Below are 14,341 nucleotides of genomic sequence, written 5' to 3'. Positions count from 1 at the left end.
CTTACAGAAAAGATAGGATGGGGTGGAGTCATAACTACATCTAGAGGGGGTAGACCATGTCAAGAAGGAGGACTATTTCTTTCTCGAAGATTAGAAGAGGTATTGTGGGAGATGATTTCAATAGTTTAAGATTAGGAGAAGGGATTTAGAAAAGGAAGTTAATAGCAAATTACCTCAATTTTCTTGGCAAAGACTGAATCATCTCTTCAAATTAGGGAGAGGATAGAGAGAGTATTACAGGAAGTTTGAAGAAAGAATATTTTTAAACTACTTCTGTGGTGGGTGAAATAGAGAATCAATAAATCAATAAGTACAAGGATTGATTTGCTTCATAGAGACCCAGTTGAGTCTAAATAACAAATTTATAGTGCAAGTAGTCTGCATGATTGCATTCTTTCCTTCCTATAGCTTCATTTAGAGCTCTTCCTCATCTTACAACACCTTAACATAGTCTCCTACTATTTACTCTTTGAGAAAAAATAGTCCTTTTCTTGACATTGCCTGCCCCTCTGCATGTAATTCACTAGAAGGCTGCAACTAATTTCATTTCACTTCTCACTTTTCTCTTTAGTTTCTTTCTATTTATTTGTTACTTCCTTGATGACTAATGCTAGTAAGAACAGTGTCAGTTGGATTTGGAAAAGTATAACCAGTTATAGAACATAGAGACAAGGAAATTAAGAATAGAGGATCATATAAGAGGTTCAGATTAGTAAGAGAGGGTAGTATAACCAGACTGGAAGTGATGGTCTGGGAAAGTACCGAAGACCGGAAGTACTGGAAATAATGATCAAGAGGAAAGAAGGAAGGAATAGATGGATGGATGGATGGATGGATGGATGGATGGATGGAAAGACTTTTAATAAGTACTTGCTACAGGTAAAGGTCCTATGCTAAGTATTGGGGATACAAACAATAGTATGACACACTAATCTAAAAGAGGCCATTCTTTAACACGCAAAACAATAAATACAGTAAATTTAAAAGAAGTGAAGCATAGAGTGAGTTTGGTAACAAATTATCAGTAAAGCAATTTTGATTCCTTGATCATGGAACATTTTGGGGAAGATCAGAGTTAAAGATATAACCATCCCTGTAGCTGGGAGTAGATGTCAAAGGAATTGAGTTGTAAGATGGATAAAGAATGTTGGAGGGAACATCCATATGAACATTCAAGTCCCCTAGTATGAGAGTAGGAATTTAGGCACAGAGAGACTCTCTGCTCATAAAGAAAAGAGAGAATATTTTGTGGATTTGCATATAGTAAACTTCAAAGGAGTTCTTTCAGTAACCTAAGATATAGTTCATCTGGGCCCATTACTTAAATTCATCAGAACAGATTAATGTTCACCTCTCTCATTTTTTACATCAAATCCATATTAGCTCTATTATTTTGACTTAAAAGATAGATTTTAGCTCCACACAAAGAAAACTTAACAGTCCTCTTCAACAAAATAACAGAATGCTAACAGGGTAATAAGCTGACAAGGAAATTGCCCTGGCAGAAATAGGATAAATATTGGTAAGGGATCCTTGTACTAGGATAAAAGGTTGTAATTAAGATTCTTCTTATAATACAGATTGAGATATATCACAAGGGATACTAACTTGCTATAACAATATTTCTCTTTTAATAAAAGGGGAAAACAATGTAACAAAGTGACCTCTTTAGGATAGGAAGTAAATTTTATCACCCAGGATTATAAAGATCTTCACTATGTTCTTTAGCTCCTTAGCAAGCTCAACCAACAAATAAATATATATAAAGTAAAATAAATAAAAATTAAAAATCCCTAATTTCTAAAATACCTACCCTAAATAGTATAGAACCAATTTAGAATGTTCTGAATATTTTATAACCTCCAAATGATTTCTTTATCCTGAAAAGTATTATTCTTAGTTACTTGTCAATAACTAATTTGTCCTGAATACTTTTTACAGAAAGTGATTTTCATCTGTCTTATTGTGAATGTGGTTTTTTGCATGTTCCCAGGAGGGTACAGTTTTGTCAGTTGGAGACTCAATTTCTGTTGGTCTAATAAATCAAAGCATGACAGGTGCAAGTGTTTGTTGCTAAACTTTCAGATTAGTAGGCAAAGGAAAATTTAAAAAGCTCTCACTTTCTCTGAAAGGAAATAGAAAAATGCTCAATCTTTTTCTTCCCAATCATTTCACAAGTGTTATTTTCAAATATAAGAAGTGCAATTCATATGTCTATGATTTTAAATCCAAATAAGCAACCTAAAACACCTTTTAAAGTGAATGGTTATTTTAATTTGAATGCACATTATCCTCCCTCTGATAATTATTCTTTTCATGACTTTGAGTGAATCACTTAATCCATTAGATTAAGTAACCATTGGGGGTCTCTTTGAATACTCTATGAATCTACAAGCCAAAAATAACTAAATATATTTCTTTCTTGATTTATGATATGTTGCTACAAAATATTTGTGGGGGATCTAAGCTGAAACTTTTTTTTTCAGAAGAGCATTTTCCAAGAGAGGTATAACATGTTTTCCATGTCATACAGCGGGTTGTAGATTTGCTTGTTTGGAAAATATTTGCTTTTTCAGTTCAAGAAAAGACATTTAGATGTCCTTCAGTTCACTTCAACTAAGTTTCAGTGAAGATGTAATTATTTTTGTCTGTTAGAAAATTTATCATTTATAACAATACATGCTGGTTCTTGGTAGTTGACTATAAATTGTAGGATTTTCTTGGCATAATTCTATGGATTGTGTTTTCCTGAAGATAATTTCAATAGAGCTGATAGCTTCAATTTTTTGGAGTTGAATAAATTTAAGCACCAAGGAAGTGTGAGTCATTGGAAAGGAAAGGCCTGGGAGTAAGAAGATCTGCATTTTAACTTTTATGTGATCTTAGGCAAAATCATCTTACCTCTTGTTGCTTTAGTTTTTTATCTGTAAAAAATAAATTTGCTCTAAATATAATTAATAATAATAATAGATAACTTATATAAATAAATTTAAAGAATGCAATACACTTTATATTCATTACCATGGACAGAGAACATGAAACCCCAAGTCACACTCAAATGTAATCACAGTGTCTTTTCAATCATAAGGTCTTGCCTAATAATTCTACCTTAGGTTGGATCTCTACTCAGTACTGGTACTAATTACCCATTTAATTTTAGATTATAAATTAAATAAATAATATTAAATTAAATAATTAGGTAATAATTAGATAATAAATAATTATATATTAGATGAGTAAATAAATTAGAACCTTTATTCTAAAATTCCACAAAGAAATAGAAATAAATCTTACATGTTGTACATATTGAAAAGCAAATATTTGAAATATTATCCATCACAATTTGTAGTTTATGTAGTATAAAGATTCATTAGAATGTTTACAACATCTTTTGCATAACGATCAAAGAGATTCTGCCTCACTTCATAGTTGGAGTTAGAATGTTACATAATGCCAATGTGCCCTTGCCTTTCTATTCTACCTTAAGACTTAGGCAACCTAAGAAGTCAGCAGCTACACATTTAACTGATTCTTTAACGATTCTATTCCATATACAATCAACTTCTCTATAACTTTTCAGACATAAATGCCAATATCTTTTTCTGAGTAATCCACAGCATGAGTGGTACCAGTGGTGAGGGTATTATTTTCCATCATACTATGATATGGAATGGGATATGCAAGAGGATTGTGTGAAATGGTGAGATTTTACTTATCTCTTTTATATATATGTACTATCTCTCTAACTAGAATACATACTTAGAACTCCTACCAAAGTATATTTACTTTATATATGTGTGTATGTGTATATTTGTGTGCGTGTGTATATGTTGACCTATCCATCTTTAGATTTATAAAGAAATAGAAGGAGGTAGGGAGAAAGAAAGAAAGAGAGAGAGAGCAACAGATGAGATGAGATTCCTATAAATTCCTATAAATAAAAAAGTATATAAACATACTTCATTAAATCCCCATTCTTCTCAAACCTGTTTTCAATACAATCAGTGAAGATTCCTATGAGCCAAGACTCATCATAGATACATGGATTGATCGATTACTGTGCTAATAGAGGACCTAACACCAAAAACTAGAAATTCCTAGCATATAAAGAAAGAATGAGCCTTGTTCCTTAAAAAACATGAAGAACAATTTTGTCTTAAATCAATGAAGCCATCAATATCACTGACAATTACATAGCAATTTGAAGGATACAATATATTTTATATTCATTACTATGAGACAGAAAACATGAAACCCCAAGGCACCCATAAATTGTAATCACAGTGTCTTTTGGATCATGATGTCCTGCCCAACAATTCTACCCCAAGTAGGGTCTGTGCTTTCGACTGGTATTGATTATCAGTAAATATAATAACCAATATCCTACCTCTGGCTTTTAAGCCAATGGTCATAAGTAAAAAGGCAGGTACTACTTAATGAAACTATCTTGCCAGTGGTTTCACATCCTACGTTCTCAGGAATAGTATTTAGAGATGTCAATGCCTAGCAGAGTTCAATAAATATTGATTGAATACTTGATTGAGAGACCTACAAAGACCCTAAAATGTTAGAAATAATACAAATAACTCTCCATATTGCAAATAATGATCTTTTGGTTTAATTTCAAAACCTAGTAGAAATGTTCTTTTTTTTAATGAGTAAATATGTTAACATTTGCATTAGGGAAGAGGTTGCAAAGTTGAGTGATAACTTTATACTCCAAAAGGTAAGATACACATTATTTCCTGACATAAAAAAATGCTTATCAGAATTTAAATGGTAATTGGAAAGAGAGATAGAGACAGAGAAAGAGACAAAAGAGACTGTCTCATTCTTTCTTATATATTAACCTTCATGTTTGCTTTTTTTTTGTTTTTTTTGTTTGCTTTTGAAGGTGGAAGTTTCACGTTTCCAAGATACAAAGAGACTTCTTCAAGATTACTATAGGGGAATGGAAGGCAAAATTCCCATTGAACTTGCTAAAAGTGGAGGCACTCGAGTCCCCCTGATAAATCTTGAAGATGAAGAGGTGCCTGAAATCTATGCCAAGTAAGAATATGGGGGATTAATGTAGATTTTGAACTGGGTACTTTTAAATTACATTTAGGTATCTTTTATGGGAAACTTCAAATTTATAGATTACTATCTATATAAGCTCTACATTTCACTGAAAACAGCAGGCATTATTATCCTAATTTTATACATAAGGAAGCAGAATTAGAAAGACAAGTGTATTATATATGTACTTACTCCAAACAGGTTAATGAATCTGATAAGAGACTATTTAATTAGGCCTCTAATAGCCTCTCTAATTCTAGTAAGCAAATGGTATATATAGTGAAAGAACAATTTATTTTAAGATAAAAAATATAAAAAAGTTTGCAAATTCTTGACTTTCATAGGCCAACTTCCTTTACTTCTCCTCCCCAAAAGATAAGAAAATACCTAAAACATTGATTATAAAGGAAATTTCAAGAAACAACAAGTATAGCAGTCAGGAAAATCGAAGTTTAAATCCTGTCTGAAATGCTAATTAGTTCATGCTAATCAAGGTTAAATCACTATACATTTCTTGGCCTTAGTTTCCCTACTGATAAAATAGGGAGAACAATATCACTTATTTCACTGGGTTGTGAACATCAAATGAGTTAAGTAAATTACCATGTAAATGCCAAAGAAATATATTGGTTTTATTATATAATATATTGTTAGTGATATTATATAATATATTAATTATATTATACATTTACATTCTATTAGTTATTTACAAATAACAGATTAAAACATAAAAACATTTATCAGGATAAAATATTAAATTATGGAACTTGAGAGAAAAGGAAGGATTAATTTGAAAGTAATAATTTTTAATCTGTCAAAGGATAACTTCAAAATAACATAATAAATTCCCTTGATTTAGAGGGGGAAAAAGAAACAAAACACACAGTGTTTTGTCTCATATCTCTTTTGACTGAGTAACTGAGCCTAGAGGAAGAAGAGGAATAAGGGGATATAAAAAAACAACAAAAGTGATCATTGATGAGTTTACATAGCCATAGAGACTTGCTGATAGCCAGCAAGCATTCATTATGTGTCATACACTGTGTTGAATGCTTAGAATACAAGGAAAGGGAAACCACAGTCCCTTACAAGTATCCAAGTATCTTACAATGTAATGGAAGGAGACAACATGCAATCATATACAAATAAGGTTTATGCAGTACAAATGGAAGGACATCTCTGAGGGAAGGGATTAGCAACCTAGTCAGAGACCAGAGGAGGCCATTTGCAAAAGATGAGGTTTAAGCTATAGCTTGAAGGAACTGTGGGTAATCAGGAGGCAGACTTTCTAGGAATGGAGGGTGGGGTAGGCAAGGAAAAGCAGGGAAATGAGAGATGGTGGAAGAAACTGTGAAGAAAGCATGTGTCAATTATGTAGATTCCTTTAGATTTTTCTAAGAAATAAATACTTTTTAGGTTCAGCTTCACCTCTGAATAGTTATAGAAATTCAAACGGTTATCTTCCTTTTAATAAAGGTTTGAACCACTAAGCTCATATATCAGACAATCTATCATCATTTCTGACTAGAAAATAAGGGAGAATGAGAATACTGGAGAGTTCTTCCGTCTTCTCTTTAGTCATCTTTACATGATGACTTCATGATTTGGTGTGATATGTTATTGATTCTCAAAATACAAAGAGATTGACCTAAATGAAAAAATGAATGAAAAATACTACATATTATGTATCATATATACATATATATCATATAGTGTATTATGTATCAACCAATTCTATTTAAACCAATATGAATCAATATTATTTATCGCATTCTATTCATAATCACAAAATTGCAGGATTGAAAGAGAATTTAGATATTATCTTCCCTGATCCTCTTATTTTGTAGTTGAAGAAAGTCATTTACATAGGCTTCCTAACTAGTTAATAGCAGAATCAGTCTTGAACCCAGGTCTCTTGATTTCTAATCCAGCAACCTTCTTCATTCAACAAATCTAAGTATGAAAATATCTTTGAAAGTCAATTATTGGTTTTAAATTTCCATTAATTTTAATCTTCTAGCATTAGCACTCAATTCCATCACCACAGAAATGAGTCAATAATTACATGTTTAATTAAACCAATAGGCAACAGTTAATTTGGCATCTTTTCTTTGAACTTGATTGAATTGATCTTCCCAATTATAACCAGAATACATAAATTGAACATTATCCAAAACTTATACTTTACTTTTCTTAATTTACTTTCTCTGGATTTATATCTTAATTCTTTTCTCCGCTCATTGTCTTCCCTATCCAGTCTCTCTCATTCTCAGCTTTATGATGTCCTCTTTTCTCACAACATGATCTAGTGTCCTAAGTACATTTAATGATACATTGACCTAGCTCCTAAACAAGTTTTATTGGCTCCTAATAGAGGAATATAAATCCACACTGATAAAATTAACGAAATATACGAAGCTTTTCTTCCCAGAAACCACTGCTTGTTAAAACCTACTACTTATTATTTGACATACTGATTAGGTTAATTTTGTTTACTGGTATTTATCCTGAAAAATATATCTTTGGTTTTTGTGAGTTTATTGCCCCTTCAAGAATTCTTCTCCCAGGATTTTTTTTTAATTGAGGTTAAAACACGTGTCTTTAGACTGCTACTGAAGAAGCATGAGACTGGAGAATCCTTTGAGTTCAGACAGTGTAACCTATATCAGAGATATAAGTCAAATAATCAGTTCAGTTTAGTCACCCTTAGAGTGGAGGACCAGCAGGAAAGCTAATGAAGGGATGAACCAGCCCAAGTAAGAAAAATGGAGCATGTCAAAACTGATCAATATTAGACTCAGCCTGTGAATAGCATCTGTACTTTCAGTCTGGATGAAAGGGAAACTTGGATTCAAAAAAGGTTAAAGTTTGGTAGTTAAAGTCACAAAAACATTTTATCCTGAAAACGGAAGTTTAGAATCAAAACTTAAGCTAATCTTCTTTTCTAAGAATCCCTGTAGTTCCCAGGAAATTTCCCTCTATTGAAGGAATAATAAGCAAGACCAAAAGTAGAGGATCCCTGAAAAGAGGCACAGCTGATTACTGCATAGATGTTGTTGAACTCAAATTTGAAGCAGATGAAAAGACTGTCATGAATGTGTGGCAGAATGCAAGTACAGCAGTAAGCAACATGGTAAGTTCAGTGGTCTTTGATTTTATTGATAATCATCTAGTACATGTATTCTAAGTAGAAAAGATTTCTGAAGGGCTCTTTGCCCTCAAAGAAATAGCTTTCCAAGTGTAAGAGTAGGGAAGAACAAATATGGGGTGAGGAAATTGAGTTTCCACCAAGTGCCTGGGACGGGTTTTGAACCTCAATTTTCCTGATTATAAGGCCAAAACCCTTATCCATTTCTATTCCACACTCGACACACATCACCCCACCCTGAAAATTCAAGGTTTTCAGCAATCTTAGTTTAACTCCTTCATCCTTAGCTCCTACTGTTCCAACACCCAAATCTTCAGCCTTTGCTAAACAAAAAAAAAAAAAAAAAAAAAAAAAATTATTGCTTCCCAAACTTAGCAACCACATCACCTTTCTTCTTCTGCAGCTCACAATTCTCTCTTCTTGGAATCAATTGATCCTCTCCTCTCAATTTAGCTAAATCCTAGTCTTCCTTCAGACACAGCCCACGTTCTGTTTCTTCTAGAAAACCCTAACTATCCCACTCTTTATGACTGCTTCCTCTTCAGGATCTCAATGTCAGATATTTACTCTTACATTTCGTGTAGATAGATAATCGATAGATAAACAGACATACAAGATAGATATTTTATATGTATATGTAATTTTTTAAATATATATATATATAATTCAAATATATATAAATAATATATGTAAATAATTTGTGTATATATATATATATATGCATATATATACATGTATATAAAATTATCTGCCTCCCAATTAGACTGTAAATCCCTTAAAGTTTGGGACTATATCTTAAACCTCATTGTTTGCCCAACACTTAAACCCACTGCCAGTGTCAATGAGATAACATTCAACCAATTTTTGATGACAAAGTTGACAGTAAAGAGTAGAGTGAGGGACTGTCCTTTCCTTCATAATTCCACCTTTTTATATGTCCTAAAATGTTGAGGTTTTTCAATAATTTTCATGATTTTCTTCTTATAGTGCCAAATAAATCATAAGGTGTGTCCATTTTAATTCTGTTAGTTGCATTAAATCTCTCTGAGGGAGAAAATATGAGAAACTTCTTAGGTTGAAAATTGTCCCTATATTTTCGGTTATTCCTATCTTCATCATAATCACCATTAAAAGCATACTAGTGATTTCAGAAGGGTTGTTCAATGACAAGATCATCATCATCATCATCATGCACTAGTGGAAAAACAGTGGATTTTTAGACAGAAGCCTTGGTTGGGTTTGTGTACTAGCTCTGTGTAACAGCTCTTAAGACCTGTGGGAAGTCACTTCATCTCATTTGATCTTCAAGGGGAACTAGTGGAAGCATTAGTAGTGATAGTGAAAAGAGACCCTTCCTGCTCCAAGAGATTTGACTTAATTTTAGTGAATTGCCACAGGGAAACAGGATCTTTTAGAATCAGTGCTGTTCAAATCATGTCAATTCAGCACTTGGGGAGGTGTAAACAAGATGGCAGAGAAAAAGACAGGAAATTTCTTGAGCTCTGTCCCCAATTTCCTTTGAAACAACTTTAAATCATGCCTCCAAATGAATTCTGGATCGACAGAAGCCACAAAAGGATATGATGAAACAATTTTTAAGGTCAAGATAACTTAAAAGGACTGCAAGAAAGATCTGTTTCATTTGAGTGAGAAGGGAGTATAGCCTAGCACAAGTGGTATCTAATAACCACACTCCAATTGCCCTTTCTGCCCCAGCCTAGCTACTTCTCCTTCTCCTGTCATCTCCCCTCCACCCTAGCTTCCTGCCTTTCCCCTTCTCTCTAGCCCCAGCCAGCACTTCTCCTCAGCTCCTAGTCATCTCCCCTTACTCCTTAGTCTCTATCTCCTCTTTCCCCACACTTTCCTCTTATCTCACCTGCCACCCCCCACCTCCCATCCCAGCCCCCTGCTACCAACTCCTCATAACTCTATCACCTACCCCTTCACTCCATCATCTCCCCTAGCCCCCCAGCCCCTACCATCTCTCTCTTCTGTCACCTGCTACCTTTCCTTTCCTCCACCTGATGTCTTCCCTCTTTCTTCTAGTTCCTAAAACCTCCCCTTTCTTCCCAGCCCCCATCACAATCTCCTGGCCTCTGCTCCTGACCCTTCCCAGGTTCTCTCCCAAGCCGTGCCACTTCGCTCCCCCCCCCCCACCTCAGGAGCCTTGGGACAGTGCCTCCTGTACCTCAGGAGCAAAGCTCAACTTTAAGTCTTAAAATAAGATAGAAAATGAGCAAAAAAGAAAAAGAAAAAAAGCCCTAACTATAGAAAACTATTATGGTTTCAAGAAAGATCAAAACAAACCCAGAAGAGAACAACAAGGGCAATTCAATACAAGTCCTTTTCTTTACAGCAGTTTCTGTCAGTGCCTATTTTGTATGTTGTTTTAATTTTAGCAAAGCATTCTTCTAATTAGCCAGGACAAAATGATTTCAAGGAAGCAAATTAGATTTAACTGTCACACATCAAAATGCCTTTTTACAAAATCCTCACCCATCTTATTAGCTAGGTAAGTAAAAATATTGCCTTTTCATTTTAATTTCGAAACGGACCCAGAGACCTCGAGGGAAACAGCCTAGGAAAATGAACAAGATAATAATTGTTATTATCATCATCATCACAGGGATGTTGACAAAGCAGAAATATCAGATTTAAAACAAAATTACTAGCTTGTCATGCTTTCCCATAGCAAGTTGGAAATGAATTGCCCACATTTTATAGGAGCAATACTAACTACCTTCAGTTTACCAAGAATTGGAAAGCACAGTTTTGAAATTGAAACATTCATAACTAAAAAAAAAAAGTTACTAAAGTAGGTTTCTTAAACCTTGAATCTGTCAACTTGTTTTATATGCAATGTGTATTTGTGTGTGTATACTTATATACGTGTGTGTGACTATTTCAATATAATTGGTTTTCTTTATATTTCTATGTATTTTATGAATTTAAAATTTGAGAGGGATTCACAGACTTCCTTAGGTTGTCTAATGGATCCAAAGAAGGGACTTGCTCTAAAAGAAAATTCATTCAATTCCTAAAAATCTTCAATATATCCTCTGAGAAAGGATATCAAATGAATACTGCATAACATGAAGAATCAGTTTTATCAGCATGCATTTATTGAGCATCTATTCCAAACATTTGACTTTGGAGCTTCTGATCTCAGGAAGCTTACAATTTTTTGGAGAGACATAACTAATTAAACAATAATTAAGTACTAAACTTTGTGCTGCTAAATATATAATATATAAATGATGTGGGAGTCCAGAGAAAAAAGAGTTTATTCTAAGCTGATTTATCCTTTTTTCCTAGAATTTAATTTGAAATCAGTTTTCACATGGAAGTAATATAAAGAGTGATTGTGTCCTAATAACAATAAAACAGCATTTTCCAAATTATATTCTATGTAAACAGTTCTGTTAAAAAGAGATGTAACCTGTTAACCATGATAAATGTTGTAAATCACAAATAATAAAAAATATAAGTTAAAACAACTTTGAAGTTTCACCTCCCAGCAAATAGGAAAAATGAAAAAAGATTGAAATAGAGTAAAGTTTGGATAGATACAGGAAGATAGTGAGAGTAATGCATTGATGAAGCTTTAAATTAGGTCAACCTTTTAGGAAAATAATTTTAAATTGTACTTAAAATGTCTAAAATGCCATTCCCCTCTGATGCATCACTGTCATTTCTAATAGTAAGGAAGCCAAAAATAGAAAGAAAGGTAGAGCACCTAAGAACTGGGGGTAGGGTGGAAGGGAAAAATCAGCTTCCTTTAATTGAGAAATAGCTAACCAAATTGTGGCACATCAATGTAATGGTATATCACGTCACTGTAAGAAATAGTGAATGAGGATGAAGGAGGCAGAGAGAGAGAAAGACAAAGACAAAGAAGGAGAGAGAGAGAGAGAAAGATGTGAGGAGGGAAGAGGGAACGTTTGCATTTGTATGAGAATTTTACTTGAAAATAACCAATATCCTGAGCCATTGTTTATCATCCCTCCTGAAAAATATCTTGCTCACTTTCTATTGCTTCCATATAAGGGCAATATATAATTTGGAAGATTCTGTTGTTAACAAGTCAGTTTCATTTATATATTAGAAAAATTTACAAACCCCTCCTTAAAAACATTAAGGATAGATACCTGACCTCAAAAGAATAACTTCTCTGATAGAAAGACTGAGTGTTAATTTTTTTCTCTTCCTTCCTCATCCATAAGTTTAACAGAAAATCAAATAATATTCTGACCACTAAATCCAAACAAATTATATTTTACAAAAATTCTTATTATAATAAAATATCATTTCTAGGTAACTAATGAAATAAATTTAAAGAAAGATGATGAAAGTGAAAGCAAGCTAGAAGAACCTAAAGAAAAATCTCCTCAACAAGGAAAAGGTGTCAAAACTGTGAAGAAAAAGGAAGAGAAGAAGAAGAAAGGTATTCCAGAAAATAATCTATATTCTGCTGTCACTTCCTGTTAGAAAACATATACTTACAAAAAAAACTTGGAAAAGAGGTACTGGTCATAAAGGTAGAAGGAGGAATAAGGTTTAGAGTTAAGGGATAAAATTGTATTCACGTGATGTAAAACAGCCAGGGGTCATCTTCTCTAGCACATTGGATGGTCAAGATTTGTGGGAAAACATGGTTTTAGAGTTGAAATGGGGTAAAAGATCTACATGCATTATAATCTGTACCATGAGAGAAAACAACTGTATTGATAAAATCCCGGCTCCAAAAAGGTATAGAGTAAGCTGAATTAAGCACAGTCACATAAATTTTAAGGAAAATTCAGCCCAATATTAATAAATCAAGAATCTATCTTCATTCAGTCAGACAAAAGTCACAGACTTTTGGGGCTTAAAGGACCTCTTAGACTAGAAAGGCCAATTTATTCCTAGGAAATTATATCGACAAGATTTCTGATAATTAGTCACCCAACTTGTTGTTTTTGTTGTTAACTTCACCCAGTCCACTTTTGGATAGCTCTAATTGTCATAATGTCGTCATTCAAGTCTGTCTTGCATTTTTAGCTTACTATTATAAGTGAAATCAAGCAGTAAAAGACCAATCCCTGTTCCATATGATTAACTTGAAAATAGCTGTCATATTTACTTTCTGAGTCCTGTTAGCTACACTAGTATATACACTTTTATATGCTACACTATTCCTAAAATGTGATGATTAGAACTAAAAATAGTAGTTCTGGTCAACATGTCCAAAGCAACGTGTATAACATGACTATATGCATTAGACATGATGCCTCACTTAGTTTATTTTAAGATTGTATTTTCTGGCTATCATGTAACATTATAGCTAATTAAGTTTAAAGTTTAACTAATTGCTGTATAGCCTTGTGATTTTTAAAAAATCATTCTTCCATTTTTTCTCAGGTTCTGTTCCTTACTGTTGAGACTTTTTCTCTTCATTCCCCAACAGCCTTCTTACCTTAGAAAATCATCTTGTTCATGAAACCCCTTCTTCTAGTTCCTTCCAGGGCCTGAATTTTAAGGAAAGTGCCCAGGTCACTCATGGTCATTCCTTCATTCTTGCTTATGCTCTACTCCAGAATCTCAAGACTTCCACAAGGCCCAAACAGGGTTCCTTTCCCTCTTTCTCAATTCCCTTAACCCCTTACTTTCTGAATTCTTTTACATGTTGCATTCCCTTATTTGAATTCAATTTCCTTGATGACAAGAACAGTTTTTATTTTCTTGTATTTAATTCTCAGTGCTTAGCACAGTGCCTATAACATAATGTTTGAATATCTTAAGTGTATGACATTCTAATTATTCCTATCAAAATTTTATTGGATTTTATTCTGTCAAATAGTTATAATAATTTTAGATCCTAATTCTGTCATCCATCTTCTTAGCTATCCCTCCTGGCTTTTGTCATCTGAAAATGTTATGAGTTTACTGTATGCCTATAAGTCTTTTATGGAAATGGGGTGAGGAGAGATCTCTGGGGAATTCCCAAGACAAGCCTCCATCCAAATTCATATAGAATTGTTGATATCTCTATTTTTGGTGTTCTGCAATTCAAAGAGTTCCGACTCCATCAAAAAACACTACTTTCTATCTCACTTTCCATCTTATGCATAAGTACAGCAAAATATGAAAAACATT

General features: G+C 33.3%; 1 protein-coding gene across 13 annotated transcripts in view; it reads left to right on the top strand.

The window, feature by feature from the left end:
* Positions 1-14,341, top strand: part of SPEF2 (sperm flagellar 2) — a 244,550-nt gene that overhangs the window by 167,043 nt on the left and 63,166 nt on the right. For all 13 annotated transcript variants that reach the window (XR_012484814.1, XM_074282690.1, XM_074282689.1 and 10 more), the window contains 3 exons: positions 4,895-5,049; positions 8,008-8,191; positions 12,521-12,650. Coding sequence is in view for 12 of the 13 variants with exons in the window: in XM_074282690.1 (XP_074138791.1) it covers positions 4,895-5,049; positions 8,008-8,191; positions 12,521-12,650 (469 nt within the window). In the remaining variant the exon portion in view is untranslated. The remainder of the gene's footprint in view (positions 1-4,894; positions 5,050-8,007; positions 8,192-12,520; positions 12,651-14,341) is intronic.

This window comes from Sminthopsis crassicaudata, chromosome 1 (genome assembly GCF_048593235.1).
Source record: "Sminthopsis crassicaudata isolate SCR6 chromosome 1, ASM4859323v1, whole genome shotgun sequence".
NCBI classification, from domain to species: Eukaryota; Metazoa; Chordata; class Mammalia; order Dasyuromorphia; family Dasyuridae; genus Sminthopsis; species Sminthopsis crassicaudata.
The sequence above is the reverse complement of the archived record's forward strand: the minus strand, read 5'-3'. Positions and strand labels throughout refer to the sequence as shown.